General features: G+C 39.0%; 2 protein-coding genes across 2 annotated transcripts; one reads left to right on the top strand and one right to left on the bottom strand.

The window, feature by feature from the left end:
- The first annotated feature begins 2003 nt into the window (after positions 1-2003).
- On the top strand, positions 2004-2795 carry LOC138878382 (uncharacterized). The gene has a single exon (XM_070158052.1). The coding sequence runs from the start codon at positions 2004-2006 to the stop codon at positions 2793-2795; it is 792 nt and encodes a 263-aa protein (XP_070014153.1).
- A 14058-nt stretch (positions 2796-16853) lies between these two features.
- Positions 16854-18584, bottom strand: LOC138878381 (uncharacterized). The gene is made up of 3 exons (XM_070158051.1): positions 18461-18584; positions 17547-17695; positions 16854-17267 (listed from the first exon to the last, which is right to left on the bottom strand). Exons 1-3 carry the CDS (start codon positions 18582-18584, stop codon positions 16854-16856), a joined length of 687 nt encoding a protein of 228 aa, XP_070014152.1.
- Between the last annotated feature and the right edge of the window lie 393 nt (positions 18585-18977).

Genomic DNA, 18977 nt, shown 5'->3' with positions numbered 1-18977 from the left:
CAAGTGCCATTAAATTCATACTTTGCTTGGAAAGTGGGTTGGAATTTGGTAGAAGTAAATATCAAAGACTCAAGGCTTTAAACCTTGTTTAATAGAATCACTTAGGAATAACTAGGTTTTATTTGGCATATATTGATTATTCTTAATTGCAACTCTTTTACATTTGGAAAAATCGTAAAGAGGAAATACTACCCAACTATTGAAAAATATTGGGTAGTCATTTAGAATTCATTTGCATATCAAAAGAACCTTCCATTAGAATATATCATATTAACACTAATAGCATTACATTTCATTGAAGGGGACACAACCTTGGTTTCTTTAATCAAATTATTTACACTCTCATTATCACAATTAGTTATTTCTTCAAACCAAACTCAATTCATACTCTTGTTACCATTAACCGAATAGAATTACGACTTTAGTCAAGTAACACACTATTTGAGTATCTTTTTCACACCTATTCCCTGTGGGATTCGACCCCAACCTTTTTGGGTTATTATATTTGATACCGACCGCCTTATACTATTTAATTAAAGTGTAATTTGAGTGTATCAAATTTTGGCGTCGTTGCCGGGGAATACGGTTTTGAAATTACTAATTAGTGTGTGCTTTACTTTACGTATTAGTCTATTCTATCACACTTTGTTTGTTTTGCTTGGTGTTGATAGGAAAACATGGCCAAATATGAAGAAGAAATGGAGGCGGAAATGGAAGAAAATCCTTTTGCGGACTTAGAGGAGTACATTGAGGATACAAATGCTATTGTACCTCCGGCCGTTGGCATTGCAACTTTCAAGGTGGAACATGGTTTAATCCTTATGCTCAAAGCAGATGGGTTTTTCAGGAATTCCATTGATGATGATCCGACACATCTTAGAAACTTCTTGGGTGTGTGTGTGATACATAAGCAGAACAACGTCTCGGATGATGCTTTAAGGTTGAGGTGCTTCAAGTACTCACTAGCTGGGGACGCAAGGAAATTGCTTCATAATATGCCACCAAACTCCATTCATTCTTGTCCTAAACTTGTCTGGGTATTCTTAGCTAAATGGTTCCCACAAAGTAAGAAGTCTGAGCTTCGGGATAAAATTTTATTTTTCAAGCAAGTACTGGGAGAACATCTACATGAGGCATGGGATCGGTTCAAGTTATATTTAGTGAGGTCTCCCAATCATGGTTTTCTGTATTCTATCTTGTTGAAAAAAATTCTACATGGGCTTGGATCCTATGAACCAATCTATAGCCAAGAATGTAGCTGACGGATCTTTCATGGACAAATCATTCGCAAGAGTCACACAAATACTTGACAAAATGTCGAAGCATAATCAAGCATGACACTCAGAGGACACCACAGGTGGAATTGCATATGAGTCTCCTTCCTTTACCACCATGATCAAGGAAAACCAAGAGAGGGATCAAGTGATTGCAGGGCTTGCCACAAATATCAATGTGTTGACAAAGATGTTTACAGTAAGCCAAACGAAGAAAGTAAATATGGTGGAAGATATGCAACCCATATCAAATGAAGACTTTGAGGAGGCAAACTATGTCAACAACTCTCAAGGAGGATATCAAAGGAAACAATACCAAGGTCAAGGACAACAAAATCAATGGAGGACTCACCCGCAAGGACAAGGCAACCAACAATGGAGAAATGACCAAGGCAGCTCAAATCAAGGTAATTGGAACAACAACAAAAACTTCCCAAATCGGAGTTCAAACCCTTATGTTCCTCCAAAGGGTCAATATTCAAATCAATGTTCCTCAAGTGAGTCTAAGTTGGAAGGCATGCTTGAATGGGTATTGCAAAATCAAGAGATGTCCGACACTTCTATGAGGAATATGATCGAGCTTGTTGGTTCTCATACCGCATCCATTCAAAAATTGGAGATGCAAATGAGAGACCTCTCTAGGTAACAAAATCCGAAGCAAAAAGGGACACTTCCAAGTGACACAATTGTGAACCCCAAGGTAGTGGGAGTGGTCCAACTTCTCATGTCATGGGGATTACTACTCGGAGTGGGAAGGTACTACAAGGTGGGAGTGAACAAGTGGTTGAAGTTGAAGAGTCCAAACATCAAGTTGAGGTTGAAGTGCCAAGTGTTGTTGAAGTTGAAAAGGTTCCGGAAGAGTTGAAAGTGCAACAAGAAAACCGGGAAGAGGTAAAGGAAAAGGTAAAAGAGACACCAAAAACTCCACCAACTTTTCCTAGAACTCCTCCTCCAATCCCTCAAAGACTTGCTAGGAAGGTTGACGATAGCAAACTCGAAAAGTTCGATGACATTCTCAAGAGATTATCAGTGAATATTCCATTTGTGGATGCATTTCAAGAGATGTCGGGTTTTGCTAAATATTTGAAAGATTTGATTACCAAGAAGAGGACCACAAAAAATGAAGTGGTGGATGTGACTCACCGAGTTAGTTTCATCATTTCAACATCTACCGTTCAAAAGAAAGAAGACTCGGGAGCTTTTACCATTCCTTGTACTATTGGGGCACATAATTTTGCAAGATCCCTTTGTGATAATGGGGATAGCATCAACTTGATGCCTTTTGCCATTTACAAACAAGCGGGGTTAGGTATGACAAGGCCCACAAGTATGATATTGCAAATGGCTGATCGCTCCATAAAGAGACTGGTGGGAATTGTTGATGATGTGCTTATTAAAGTGGGGAAGTTTCATTTACCCGCCGATTTTGTAATCCTTGATTGTGAAGTTGACAAAGAGATCCCTATCATTTTGGAGAGACTATTCCTAGCCACAGGAAGAGCATTAACGGATTCAAAATGAAATGATATCAAATTTCGTGTGAATGATGAAGAGGTCACATTCTAAGAAAGCAAGGGTATGAAACTACCACATGAATATGAGAGCATCTCAGTGATTGATGTTGTTGATGAAGTGGAAGATGCAGTTGAATTGAAGATGGACGAACAATGCCTTGCTGAGGCGTTGGCGGTTATTTTGGTGAACTTTGATGGTGAAGATATTGAAGGATATATGAAATCGGTAAATGCATTGGAGGGGCTTGGGTCCTACACTTATGCTCCAGCAAAGCTCTCTGTCGACTTGGGGAATATAGTCACTCCTCCCGCAAAACCTTCTATTATTGAGCCACCGCAACTAGAGCTCAAACCACTTCCACCATACTTGAGGTATAAATTTCTTGGCTCAAATGATACTTTACCGGTAATCTTTTCTTCTTTGTTTAATGATGTGCAGGTAGAACAATTGTTGGAAGTCTTGAAGGAGAATAGGCAAGCCATTGGATGGACAATTGCGGATATCCGAGGGATTTCCCCCGAAATTTGCGAACACAAGATCCAATTGGAGAGTGAGACGAAACCAAGTGTGGAATATCAATGACGGTTGAACTCATCCATGCAAGAGGTAGTAAAGAAAGAAATCATCAAGTGGTTGGATGTCGGGGTAGTCTACCCTATTGCCGATAGTTCTTGGGTAAGCCTGGTGCAATGTGTGCCGAAAAAGGGAGGCATAACCGTGATTGAAAATGATAAAAATGAGCTCATCCCAACAAGAACGGCGACCGGATGGAGGGTGTGTATGGATTATCGGAAGCTCAACAATGCCACATGCAAAGACCATTTCCCTATACCTTTTATTGATCAAATGCTTGATCGGCTAGCGGGAAGGTCATTCTATTGCTTTCTTGATGGATATTCCGGTTACAACCAAATCAACATCATATTGGAGGATCAAGAGAAGACAACATTCACCCTTATGGAACTTTTGCTTTTAGCCGGATGACATTTGGTTTGTGCAATGCTCTAGCTACTTTTCAAAGATGTATGATGTCCATTTTCACTAACATGGTGGAGGATTTTCTAGAGGTTTTCATGGACGACTTCTCGGTGGTAGGTGACTCTTTTGAGCACTATCTTAACAATCTTAGACAAGTGCTTAAGAGATGTGAAGAGACCAACCTTGTGCTCAACTGGGAGAAATTCCATTTCATGGTGGATGAAGGTAGTGTATTGGGGCATAAAATTTCAAAACATGGCATAGAGGTTGACCGGGCAAAGATCGAGATTATTTCCAAGCTTCCTCCTCCTACTTCCGTTAAAGGTGTTCGAAGTTTCTTGGGGCATGCCGGTTTCTATAGGCATTTCATCAAGGATTTTTCCAAGATTGCAAATCCTATGTGCAAACTCCTTGAGAAAGATGCCAAATTTGTGTTTGACGAGAAATGTCTCAAAGCCTTTAAGGAATTGAAGCAAAGGCTAACCACAACACCTAATATTGTCACACCCGATTGGTCTCTTCCTTTCGATCTCATGTGTGACGCCAGTAGTGTAGCTATTGGATCAATGCTTGGCCAACGTCACAACAAGTTTCTCCACCCAGTCTATTATGCAAGTAAGACACTCAATGGGGTGCAAATGACTTACACGATGACTGAGCAAGAACTTCTTGCCATTGTCTATGCCTTTGAGAATTTCTGGGCTTATTTGTTGTGATCCAAGGTGATAGTGTACACAGATCATGCTGCTCTTTGCTATCTCATGGAAAAGAAGGATGCAAAACCTCGGTTGATTCTTTGGGTCTTGTTGTTGCTAGAATTTGACTTCGAGGTCAAGGATCGCAAGGGAACTCAAAATCAAGTAGCGGATCATTTATCAAGGCTTGAAGAGGCAGGAAGGCCAAAGGGAGATCTTGAAATCAATGATGCATTCCAGGATGAACACATATTCGCACTATCTAGCACTTTTGCTCCTTGGTATGCTGATATTGCTAACTACTTGGTTGGTGACCTTATTCCAGAGGGATTGGAATCCTATCAAATGAAGAAGTTCTAGAGAGATTGTCGACAATACTATTGGGAAGAACCATTCTTGTTTCGTGTTTGTGCTGACAAAATCATTATAAGGTGTGTTCCAAAAGAAGAGATTATGCCAATTCTAAAGGCATTCGATGATTCACCGGTTGGGGGTCACCATGGGGGAAATCAAACGGCGGATAAGGTGATTGAATGTGGTTATTATTGGCCGTCGATCTATCATGATGCCAATCGAGCATTCTTAGAATAAAACAACTAATTAAAATAAGGGCAAGCCTATGGTATGGTATGTTGTAACACTTGAAACTCTTTCTGGGAGTGAGTGTATTTGTGAATTCGTCCCTTTTTGTTGTCATTGTAAATATTGTGATTTTGGGAGATTCTTCCTAGTGAGGGCACATGAATTGTGAGGTTGAACAGAAGTTGAGTTTTTGAGTCAAATGCAAGTGCACTCAATTGAGGGTAATATTTTGACAAATTGGTCGAGGCTTAAAGTTTCACAAGTTAATTAGTTTCTTTGTAAATATTGATGGTTCAGGAAGGGTAAAGCAATCGCAAATGCATGCTTGTAGTACTAACAACAAACACCGTCCATGATCACTATTGTTTCATATATTTTAGATGGAGTCTAGAATAGGATAGTGTTGTCTTAGTTGCTTAAGGACAAGAAAGAGTTTAAGTTGGGGGTGTTGATATGCCGGATAATTTCAGCACATTTGATACAAATTGCTTAGATTTTAGTTTGTTTTAGATGCAATTGTCTTTTATACTTATGTAATTTTAATGTTTTTTGCAGTGTATGAGGTTTAAGGATTAAGAGCATGGAAATGAAATCAAAAAGCCACAAAAAGACAAGAAAAGAGCAAAAAGGCATCGCAAATGTGGATATGCGATCGCAAATCCAACATGCGAGCCGCAGAATGTGCAAGGGAATCGCAAACCACAACAAATTTCTGGGCAAAGTCCAGAGCAAGAAATGCGGTCCAACCTGCGATCGCATAACCTGTTTGCGAGCCGCATAATGGACCGCAAACTCGACATGAAGATTGTTGTAGGCAGAAAATGCGACACGAAATGTGATCGTATATCTACAATGCGGACCGTAGAACATCAATGTGATGAAGGACTGGAAACTAGGGTTTGAAGATGCGATGGTTATGTCAAGAGGACCACATGTCTGTTATGCATCAGATATGCGGTCGCATATTTAATTGGAAAGGGTATTTTTGTCCAAATTTTGTCCCGAGTTTTGACCCACAATAAATAGATTTATTGGGGTTTTGTGGGGACATCTTATCTGATTTTGGAGCTACAATACAAGGATTTAATATTCTTCTCTTTTGGAAGCTTTTGGGATCAAGAATCTTTCACTTTGTAAGCTTTATGGCATTAAATATTCTCTTCCTTTTGTATTTTAGTATGTGTAGTTAACTTTAAATAGTAAGGTTGTGGACCCTAAATGGGTGTTATATTAATGGGTGTTTAACATTGAATATATATATAATGGTTGGTTGATATTTATTTACTTCTCATTCTTCATTTATTATTGGTGGTTGCAAACATTAACAAGTGCCATTAAATTCATACTTTGCTTGGAAAGTGGGTTGGAATTTGGTAGAAGTAAATATCAAAGACTCAAGGCTTTAAACCTTGTTTAATAGAATCGCTTAGGAATAACTGGGTTTTATTTGGTATATATTGATTATTCTTAATTGCAACTCTTTTACATTTGTCAAAATCGTAAAGAGGAAATACTAGCCAACTATTGAAAAATATTGGGTAGTCATTTAGAATTAATTTGCATATCAAAAGAACCTTCCATTAGAAATATATCATATTAACACTGATAGCATTACACTACATTGAAGGGGACACAACCTTGGTTTCTTTAATCAAATTATTTACACTCTCAATATCACAATTAGTTATTTCTTCAAACCAAACTCAATTAATACTCTTGTTACCATTAACTGAATAGAATTACGACATTAGTCAAGTAACACACTATTTGAGTAACCTTTTCACACCTATTCCCTGTGCGATTCGACCCCAAACTTGTTGGGTTATTATATTTGACACTGATCGTCTTACACTATTTAATTAAAGGGTAATTTGAGCGTATCATGAACCAGGTAGAAGAAGAACGTAAACAAACCATTTAAACATAGTGAAATCCTAAAACAACACTGAAAATCGGAGAAGAGATCTTTTAAAAAGAGTTTAAGAAATCCTAATTTTTTAAGATGGAAAGTTGCTTTGAAAAAAATAATCGGAAAAGCTTTGAGGAAAACACTTAATAGGTTCATAACATACACAAATCTAAGATAGATCTGAAAGAAAATTGAAAGATCTTAACGGTTAGGGTTTCAGAAAACCCAGAAAAGTGAGAAAATCTTTGAAAGGTTACCGATCTAGCCGGAAAAGCCAAGGATCTGACTCGAGCAGCCACGAATGGCCGGAAAGAGGCCATGGATAGGAGTTGAGCAAGGATTGGACCAGATTTCTTCGAGATCTGTCCAAAAAATCACACAAGCGGGCCACCAGGGGACGTAGGAGACGAGTACACGTCTCAAACACCCAGGGAGTCCATTGATTAGGTGAGAATCAAAGGGGATTAGGGTGGATTTGGGTGGCGGTGGCTGGGGTTAGCCTTAGGTTTTCAGAGAGAGTTTGAGAGGAGAAGGGATTCAAGGGCGGCGGGTTGGTAGAAATGATTTAGGTTAGGGCGGTCGTTTGGGTTAAAAAAAGGTAAGATTGAATAGGGGACGTTGATCTCAGAGATCAACGGCCAGGATGAGAGGGGGTCTGGGTCGGTTAGGATTTGATTGGGTTAGGGGCGGGTTTTAATTGGAATTGGGTTGGGAAATTGGGGTTCAATTTGGTTATAATTGAAAGCCAAATGTGGCTAAGAGTTAAATAGCCACTTTTCCCTTTTTAATTTGTAAAAAACAGCAAATAGTTTTCTGAAAATAAATTGAAAGTACTAAAATGATTTGTAACACATAAAAAACAATTTAAAAATATAGGACCCAATTTTATGCGTACAAAACATAATTAAACCTTAAAAGAGCCAATAATGCAATTATGTGCAATTTATCTTTAAAAATACTAAATAAAATTGTAAGAATATGTAAAAATCACTTTGGCCATATTTTGGCATAAACTATTAAAATCCAATAGATCAGTTATCAAAATGATAATTTTGGAAATAATTATTGGGATTTTATGGATAAAAAAAAATCAATTTAAACCCTTAAAATTTATGGAAAAATAATAAAACATTTGGACATGCTTATATATGCATATATATGCTATTTTGAAGTTATTTTGCACATTAAAAATATATAGGGAGCTGCCCCTCTTTACCCGAGAATGATGAAAGAGTTGTCGGGTAACGATATGATGGCCAATTTTGACCGAGCGGAACGGTTTAAAGAAGATTTAGGTCGCACCCTGGCTTCTGAATTGCCTACATATCCCTAATCTTACCGGAATTAGGTCGTATGTAGTTTAGGATCCATCGGCGGAGTATACCGGTGAAGCGATTTCAAGGGGTGTAATGACTCATTTCCTTTTAGGGAATTGGGAATTTGAAGAGTCGCCACCTAAAGATTTTAAGGTGTGTTAGGGCACCTATAAGGTCCAACTACAACTATATTTGATAACCAAAGATAGGGTAAGGGCATGAAATTATCCTAACGGGAAGGTGTTAGGCACCCCTCCGGATCCACTAGTGTGGTTCCCGGCCAGATAGTTTTTGGTGAATTTGTGCAATTAGAAAATAAACAAATAAAGGCTCAAATAATAGGGCATTTTGAGTTTAAATACACAAGTGTTTGAAAAACAATAAAAGCAAGGTTTTGAAAAGAGTTATAGTCTAAGAATACTTGTAAAAAATAAAGGGGTGTCCTAGGTTTGTTTGTAATATGGATCACATCAATGCAATACCCGGTATGGCACTCCTCAGAATAGGGGATACACATGGTATTAATGCACCGGTCATCATATCCATATCTATCCTTTCCCACCTCATGAAGGTAATTAGAGCGATGATTGGTCTAGACCTTTATTGCATGCTATTACCCGTCCCTTCCTATCAGTCCCGGAGGAATTTAAGACTACTATTCCTATAAGGAGGGGGGTTCTAGGATGACCCTCAGGTTTAAAGGAAAAATACTAAGGCGACATACAAAAACATATAAGACTGCAATTAGGGGGAACACATAAGCAAGTAGAAGGCGTAGTTATACCTCTACAAAGAATGCACATAGATAGTATGTCTCATACACAGTTAAGGTCTGAATTTAAAAATCCTAAAGTAGGGTTCTTAAGTCAGAAACAGATTCATTATATAACTCAGAAAAGAAGTCTGAATAACATGTTTTCTATGCAAGTAGGAATGTAAACCTAATAACATGTTTTCTACCCTTTTGATAGTGAAAGCATGGATAGTCACCCCTTACTATTACACTATCCACCCCCAGAGTTGTTTACAAATCATTACAGACCAAATGATTGAATTACAAAAGCAGTGCAACCATAAGAAGTTACAACCATAGGAAGCCTGATCCTGACTGCCTCTCTGAGTTATGTAATAAACCACTTCAATTCCAATATTGTTCCAAAACCTTGCTCATATCTGGGTGTGTCAGAGTTCCCTAAGGACCTCAAAGGATCCTGAGCAGTGCCCACACCTGGATTGCATAACCAAGAGCGTGTGTGTAGTGTGGAAGCATCAGCTCTTATGTGTCCAAGTTCAAAGGAAACTCAAGGGTCCCAAGGCAAGGTTCACACAAAAGGGGCAGAACCTAAATTCTAAGAGTATAGTGGTAGTGCAGAACATGGGTTGAAAGGGATTTATTTAAAAACTGGAATGATAGTCCATTTTGAAAGCAATCAGTAGCAAAGGTGATTAAAATCAGTTGTAGTAGTAAACAAAACTCAAAACTCCCAAGATGGGATCACACACAGAATCAGTAGTCATGCAGGGGTCAAGGGATTTGGGACACACCGACATTTGACTATAAACACATAACCCCATCAAGTGTCTTAGAACTAGTTGGACATGCACAACAATAGCTGATACTGGCATGATCACATGCTAGTCAAAAAGAACATAAGCACATTGAATGGATAGGGACTTGGGATGGCAAGTACACACTAAGTGACTGACAAAGTATGCCTTGAAACACACATAGGGGAGTGCATTAATTTAAAGTGAAAGGGGAGGCATTATAGCATGTTGGTAATGTAACTTGACTGCAGGTTTCACGACAGAATCACAAGCAGAAGTAGGCAAGAATGAGAGAAACTGAAACAATTAAAGAAGCATGTTGTTGTTGAAGATTTAAAATTAACTAGGACATACCAATTGAGAAAGCAAAGTGCAGAAAGGTAAAACAAGTAGGATTCCACAGTCTAGCCTTGGCTTTCAGCCGGCTAGACAAAGCAATAACACAAGTAGTAGTAGAGAAAGAAAGTTTTGAGTGTATAAGTGTATGTTCTGAACTAAATTGTTCGTGTCTTTAGAGAAAAGTGGGTAGGGTATTTGTAGCTTTGAAAACGAGTAGAAAATACGGTAATAAGTAAAGTTTTAACACAAACATGGAAATAATCACAATTAGAATCAATTAATACAAGTATTTTCCTTTAATCAAGGAATTACTGTTCAAACGGATACTGAAAGGAATAATTAAGGAAAGAAAACCAATTTGAGAAATATTGATTTCTGACCATATAGGGAATATTAAAAGTATAGAGTAAATAAATTAAATCTAAGTACAAAATATACTTAATTTGGGAAAGGATTCAGCACGGGTGCAATATCACAACAAATAAAGGAAATGAATAAATCAATTCAAACAAATGGGTGGAATTAGGGGTTTATAAGAAAACCTTCGCAATCAATCAAGATCAATTAAGAAAGAATCATGATTCTGCACTGACTCTTCACTTCCCCATATAAATAGAGAAGAATGAACAAGAGTATCAATCATGCAAGGTCAACCATATTGATAAAAGAAGCAACACAAACGTACAGTAGTAACAGGAGTAGGCTAGGGCTCAGTAGTAAATGAACCTACTCGAAGCATAGTAGTCAACATAGTCAAGTAATCACATAGAACTAAAAATGAAGGAAATAGTCTAACACATAGCCACAGGTAAAGGAGATCTTTTTAAAAACTCTCAGTAACAAGTGAGAAGAATTTTCAGGAAATTAGGGTTTTAACAAAGCTGAGTTAAAAAGGTAAGAACTTTAGAATCAATCAAGTTTAACAAAGAAAATGATCTAAACACAAAGAACTCTAACACACTAGGATTGGGGTCTTTTAGCCACTCTCTCTACAACTGAGACCTGAACTATCTTTGACACTCAATTCTTTCTTCCTACTGTCTACTAAATATGTAAATTGGTTAGTTTAAGTGATTCAATGTCAGGATAATATGGTGAATCTATGGTTTTGTGATTTGGTTATGGATTCTGGGTTGTTCTGATGAATATCGTTCCCTATTGGAAATCTGGGTATGCTACATGAGAGTTGTTGAAGGCCCAAGCAACATTAGGAGTTTCCTTTTGGGCCTGCCATGAGCCTAATGTCATTATTTGTATAATATTTGTGATTACATTTATCATTGGGTCTATAATAACTTTGTAATAAACAATTGGGGTGTTAGTAATAATGGGGAACGGGTAGATTCAAATATTTACATGCAAGGGTATAATACATGCTCACAGGATTCATGTGACCTACTTGTTATGCAACATGTTACATATTGGCATTCAATTTCTATGTGCACTGTAGAAATCAGGTCGTTAGGAGAAGCACACACTCATACTATTTGGATATTAGCAAAACATGAGTACAAATACGTCAATTATTTCTACTACTACGTATTACTAAAAAACCTACCTATAAGAAACAAATACCACTGAACTTTCTTTCAATTCTCATAACTGCAGCATATCTACTAGAAATCATGCCTATAGGATTTTAATTATTCCATTTGCTATTGTATCATAATGCTCACTTAGAAAACATATCTATATGGGTATAAGCATAATAAAATTGGTTCCAAGCGCTAATTGTTAGAGATCCTACCTATAGAGTATAACTACTCGCTCTAAAGTGTTAATGTTGAATTTCTCAAACGTTGTTTACTGCTTATTTATGCCGCTATCAGAAAGCATGAGTAATTCTAGGCTTTTCTCTAATAGATTTCCTTCCCCTTAGTGCGTAAATCACTTAGACACAGCATCTATAGGTTTAATAACTGAAACCTATAATCTCAATAATCAACATGCAACAACTGTATAATCTTGTCTATGAGCAGTGCCTTGCATCTGAAACTGCCTATATTTTCAATTCAAAGACACATAGAAATCATGTCTATAGGGCTTAAGGTTCTTAATTCTGAAACTACCTAACATGAAAACCTGTTTCCCGTGCATTTGTTGGTTAAGTGTGGAGGCTAACTTGAGCCCTTAACCGCCCATATTTGAAGTCCAATATGTTTTTTGTATGTTAACATTTTTGAGCACCCTAGGTATGGTCTAGAACCACCCAAATAGAGGTCCAATGCCTCCTGGACTGTAGGTATGGGACGGATAGTGCTCACATAGAGCACGACTTAGAATTGAATTAGAGCGCTTTTAGGTAAACAACTTTAACATAGTAATTAGGTAGTAGGAGATGATAGTCTGTGCCTGCTGAATAATATGTGTAACTCCCTACCTCAAGGGGGTTGCGAAGTATTATTTATGTTGCACAGGGTGATCCTTTAGGATAAAAAATGTAGGACCCCCCTTCCTTTATATGTTGCTATTAGATCTAAATAGTTGTAACCTTGTATTCGTACTAAGATCTATGTTAATCGTGTTGCAATGAAATTATTTGACCTTTATATTCCCTTTGTTTATTTGATCACTTAGCCTAATTATAATCCACATAATCTTAAGTTCCATCGTGACCCACAGTTATGGACCTCGAAGAGTGCCTAACACCTTCTCTTCGAGGTAATTTGGGCCCTTACCCAATCTTTAGTGGAGTTGACTAGTCAAACAGAGTTATCTGCATAAAAGGTTCCCTAACGCACCTCAAAAACCATTAGGTGCTGACTCTTCTCCTTTTAATACTCTATCTCCCATCCAAAGGAGTTGTCACGACGTCGAAACCCGCTTTCGCGAGAAAACGCAGCACAACATAAGTCACAAGCTATAGAAGAAAAACTAAGTATCTCTATACACTAGAGTCTAAGAAAATATGGAAAGGTAAACGGCATATGAGGAAATAGAGGGGGACTCCGAGGTCTACGGATGCAGGTAGATATACCTTGAAGTCTCCACAATCTCACTGATCAATGATATCGAGGCTGATAAGAGGTACCTGGATCTGCACACAAAACATGTGCAGAAGAGTAGCATAAGTACATCAAAATGATACCTATTAAGTGCCAAGTCTAACCTCGGTCGAGTATTGACAAGATCTGGTCAGGGCCCTACTGGTATAAATAAATAAAGCAGAAGAATATAGCAATGTAATAAGAGACTGAAAATTTAACAAAGAGAAAGCTACAGAATAATAGCAACACAACACACATGGAAAAACAATAGGGGTGCTCGCAAGATACAGTCTTGTAGTCCCAAATAAAAATGCTCAATAAGGGATCTACTGAAATACCGTCTTGTAGTCCCAAAAGTAAATATGGAACGATATCTCCCGAGCTACAGCCTTATAGTCTCAAAAGTAAATGTGCATGGGGTTCTCCCAAGGTACCGCCTCGTAGTCCCAAAAGTAAATATGCAGGGGGATCTCACGAGGTACCGCCTCGTAGTCCCAACAATAAACATACAGCTCGAAACCGATGAATGTAACAATTAACAACAAGAATTCAACAATTAAGATTGATACAGATCAAGGAAAAATATGAAATCTACTAAGCATGTTGCATATATTTTAAATAAGCATTTAAGACACGTAAACATGCGATATTAGGTTAGGTAGGATAACTACACAAGCTGGTGTAACTCAATTAAGATGTAACAGGTTACTATTCAGTAAAAATTGATTTAACCACAATTAGCATGTGTAAGAACTCGTCACCTCACGTACACGACGCTCATGTATCATAGAAGTATCACAACAATACCAAATCCTAAGGGGAGTTTTCTCACACAAGGTTAGGCAAGCCATTTACCTCGAACCAAGCTTAATCAATCAATAAGAATGCCTTTTCCACGATTTTCCGACTTCGAATGGCCCAAATCTAGCCAACAACAATTACATACGATAAATATAACTATAAGAAACTAATGTAATTAGTGAAATAAGGCCTTTAACATGAAATTAAAAAATCTCCCCCCAAAAAAAGTCGACCCGGGCCCATGTCTCAAAATCGGGTAAAAGTCACAAAATACGAATATCCATGCACCCACAAGTTCACTCATACCAAAATTACTCAAATCTGATGTAAAAATCTCAATCAAAACCCAAAATTTTTGTTGAATAACTTTTCCCATTTTTTCCCCCAATTTCTCAACTGAAGTGTGAAATTAAAGGATGGAATTAACGATAGCTAGTGGAATATAACCAAAAACAAGTGAAGAATTATTTCCCAATCAATGCCTCTGAAAATTTCTCAAAATTTTGTCCAAATCCGAGCTCTCTATCTCAAGTGTTGATAAAAATGGCTAAACCCTCATTTTTGAAATGTTATAGTCTGCCCAGGTGCTCACACTACGCGATTGGGGAACATCTCATGCGATCATGTAGAACAAAATTCCAACATCTTAAAATACTCAATGTGAATGCAAATATTTGGTCGCTAATGTGGACCATTTCCAAGCCAACCTACGCCGACCGCGTAACACTCCACGTGACCGCATAGAGTAAATCCTCCCACTGCCCAGGTCCTCTCTTCTTCACTACGAACGCAGAAGGGGCTATGCGTTCACGATTCATTGGCCATACAAACCTCGCAATCGCGGATGGTGCCTACGATCGCATAGAACAAAAAGGTGACTGCCTAACTCAAGGCTTCGCGTTCACGCCTCCTCCTGCGCGACCGCATAAGAAGAAACCAGTAACTAAAAACACCAGAAATTTCTAAAATCTTCCAACTCCAAAACTAGTCCGTTAACCACCGGAGTCCACCCGAGGCCCTCGAGACCTCAACCAAACATACCACTAAGTCCCAAAACACCATACAAACTTAGTCGAGCCCTCAAATCACATCAAACACCAACAAAAACACGAACCACACTCTAATTCAAACTTAATGAACTTTGAAACTTCAAACTTCTACAACCGATGCTGAAACCTAACAAATCACGTCCGATTGACCTCAAATTTTGCACACAAGTCATATTCGACATTAAAAACCTACTCCAACTTCTGGAATCCGAATCCGACCTTGATATCAAAAAGTTCACTTCCGGTCTAACTTCCCAAAAATTCAACTTTCTCCATTTCAAGCTTGCTTCAGCTACAGACCTCCAAAACACAATCCGAACACGTTCCTAATTCTAAAATCACCCAACTAAGCCAACGGACCTGACGAAACTCCATTCCGGAGTCGTCTTCACACAGTTCCAACTACGGTCAAAATCCTAAAACTTAAGCTTTTGTTTTAGGGTCTAAGTGTCCGAACTCACTCCGAAACAAAAAGCAAAACCTCCCGGCAAGTCACATAAGAAGAAAAAGATACGGGAAAAGTAGTAAATAAGGGATCAAAGCTAATACTATCAAAATGACCGGTCGGGTCGTTACATCCTCCCCCTCTTAAAACAATCATTCATCCTCGAACGTGCATAGAGACATACCTGAAGTGGTAAAAAGATGAGGATAACAGTTGCGCATATCATGTTCGATCTCCCAACTCGCCTCCTCAACCGGTTGAACCCTCCACTGACCCGTTACTGAAGTAATGTTCTATGACCTCAGTTTTCGAACCTGCCTGTCCAAAATAGCCACCGGCTCCTCGACATAGGATAAATCCTTGTCCAACTGGACTGAGCTGAAATCCAACACATGAGACGGATCGTTGTGGTACTTCCAGAGCATAGAAACATAGAATACTGGATGAACTCCTCTTAGACTGGGAGGTAAGGCAAGCTCATAAGTGACCTCCCCAACTCATCGCAACACCTCGAATGGGCCAATAAACCTCGCGCTCAGTTTTCCCTTCTTCCCGAACCTCATAACACCCTTCATGGGAAAAACCTGGGGCAAGACCCGCTCCCTAACCATGAATACAACATCACAAACCTTACAATCCGCATAACTCTTCTATCTGGACCAGGTTATGCAAAGTCGATCCTGAATCACCTTTACCTTCTCCAAAGCATCTTGAACCAAGTCTGTACCTAATAACCTAGCCTTGCCTAGCTCGAACCACCCTACTAGAGACCGATACTGCCTACCATGCGGAGCCTCATATGGTGCCATCTAAATGCTCGACTAATAATTGTTATTGTAGGAAAACTCCACAGGTGGCAAGAATTGATCCTAAGAAGCCCCAAACTCCATCACACAAGCACGGAGCATATCCTCCAGTATCTGAATAATGCGCTTATATTGTCCATCCATATCAACCCGAGTACCTAACTCATGTTATACGGCCCTCTAGAACCATGATGTAAACTGCGTACCCCATTCAGATATGATAGATACTGGGATACGATGAAGCCTGACAATCTCGCGGATATAAACTCGAGACAGTTGCTCGGAAGAATAAGTAGTCATCATAGGAATGAAATGAGCTGACTTGGTCAGCTTATCCACAATCACCCAAATTGCATCAAACTTCCGTTGAGTCCATGGAACCCTAACAACAAAATCCATAGTGAAACCCTCCCATTTTCACTCTAGAATCTCTAACTTCTTAAGAAACCCACCTGGCCGCTGATGCTCATACTTCACTTGTTGGCAATTTAGACACCGAGCTACTTATTCCACTATGTCCTTGTTTATTATCCTCCACCAATAATACTGCCTCAAATCTTGATACATCTTTGTGGCACCCGGATGAATGGAGTACCGCAAACTGTGAGCCTACTGGAGAATCAACTCACGCAATCCATCTACATTGGGCACACACAACCTGTCATGCATTCTCAATACACCATCATCCCCAATAGTAACCTCTTTAGCATCATTATGCTGAACCGTGTACTTGAGGACAAGCATATGGGGGTCATCATACTGACGCTCCCTGATATGATTATAAAGAGAAGACTGGAAGACCACACAAGCCAAAACTCGACTCGGCTCAGAAATATCAAATCTAACAAACTGGTTGGCCAAGACCTGAACATCCAATGTTAATGGCCTCTCTGCTACTGGTAGATATGCTAATCTCCCCAATCTCTCTTCCCTACGACTCAAGGTATCGGCCACCACATTGGCCTTCTCGGGATGGTATAGAATAGTGATATAATAATCCTTAAGTATCTCCAACCACCTCCGCTGATGCAAGTTAAGATCCTTCTATTTGAACAGATGCTGCAAACTCCGGTGATCGGTGTACATCTCACAAGGGACACCATACAAATAGTGCCGCCATACCTTCAAGGCATGAACAATAGTTGCTAACTCAATGTTGTGGACAGGATAGTTCTTTTCATGCACCTTCAGCTATCTGGACGCATAGGAAATCACCCTATGGTCCTATATCAACACTGCGTCGAGACCAACCCGTGACACATCACAATATTCAATATAAGACCTTGAACCTATAGGCAATACCAATATTGGAGCCGTAGCCAAAGCTATCTTGAGCTTTTGGAAGCTCCCCTCACACTCTTCTATCCACCTAAATGGAGAACCCTTCTGGGTCAGCCTAGTCATAGGTGTTGCAATAGATGAGAAACCCTCTACAAATCGACGATAATACCCTGCCAAACCAAGAAAACTCTAGATCTCTATATTTGAGGACGGTCTAGGCCAGCTCTGCACTGCTTCTAACTTCGGATCCACCTTGATCCCTCACTCGACACTACGTGATCCAAAAATTCCACTAAATCTATCCAGAACTCACACTTTGAGAATTTTGCATATAACTTCTTTTTTCTCAAGGTCTGAAGCATAGTCCTCAAGTGCTACTCATGATCCTCCCGACTCTGGGATTACACCAGAATGTCATCAATAAACACAATGATGAATGAGTCAAGATACGTCTGAAATACACTATGCATCAAATGCATAAATGTTGCTGGGGCATTGGTTAGGCCAAATGATATCACAAGAAACTCGTAGTGACCATACCGAGTCCTGTAAGTAGTTTTCGGGATATCGAGCTCCCAAATCTTCAACTAATGATAGCCTAAACATAAGTCGATCTTGGAAAACACTCTGGCATCTTGTAACAGATCAAAAGGTCATCAATACGAGGAAATGGATACTTGTTCTTCACTGTAACTTTGTTCAACTGGCGATAATCAATGTACATACGCATAGAAGCATCCTTTTTCTTCACAAATAACACAGGAGCACCCCAAGGTGACACATTGGGCCAAATGAAGCCCTTATCAATAAATTCCTATAACTGTTCCTTCAACTCATTCAACTCAAGAGGGCCATATGATATAGAAGAATAGAGATGGGTTGAGCGCCCGACAACAAATCAATGCCAAAATCCATATCTCTGTCGGGCGGCATGCCCGGAAGATCAGTTGCAAATACATCTGGGAAATCCCTCACTACTAGGACTGACTCAATTGTAGGGGTATCAATACTGACATCTCTCACATAAGCTAGATACTCGTCACACCCCTTCCCAACCATTCGTTGAGCTTTAAGAAATAAAATAACTCTACTTGGAGTATACCCTAAGGCACGGTCTTGGCATGACAATCAAGAATAGCATAATGGGGAGACAATCAGTCCATGCCCAAAATAATATCAAAATCTACCATACTAAGCAATAATAAATCAGTTCTGGTCTCAAAACCACTAAGAACAACCAAACACGACCAATACACACGGTCTACAAAAATAAAATCTTCCATAGGTGTAGACATATAAATAGGAGAACTCAAAGAATCACGAGATACGCCTAAATACGGGGCACAATAAGAGGGCACATAGGAATAGCTATAGCCTAGATCAAATGAAATTGACGTATCTCTATGACAGATAGAAACAATACTTGTAATGATAGAGTCAGAAGAAACTGCC

The sequence above is a fragment of the Nicotiana sylvestris genome, chromosome 9 (assembly GCF_000393655.2).
Source record: "Nicotiana sylvestris chromosome 9, ASM39365v2, whole genome shotgun sequence".
NCBI lineage: Eukaryota > Viridiplantae > Streptophyta > Magnoliopsida > Solanales > Solanaceae > Nicotiana > Nicotiana sylvestris.
This window is presented reverse-complemented; position numbering and strand designations above follow the sequence as displayed.

Bases quoted from the DNA above. Each gene is read 5' to 3' on its own strand.
- LOC138878382 (XM_070158052.1), top strand. From the start codon at position 2,004: ATGGGGATTACTACTCGGAGTGGGAAGGTACTACAAGGTGGGAGTGAA.
- LOC138878381 (XM_070158051.1), bottom strand. From the start codon at position 18,584: ATGGTTGGGAAGGGGTGTGACGAGTATCTAGCTTATGTGAGAGATGTC. The intron at 17,696-18,460 runs GCATGCCGCCCG...TTGGTTTGGCAG, and splicing joins ATTTGCAACTGATCTTCCGG to GGTATTATCGTCGATTTGTA. The intron at 17,268-17,546 runs GTATTGCCTATA...AACTTGCATCAG, and splicing joins TGGCTACGGCTCCAATATTG to CGGAGGTGGTTGGAGATACT.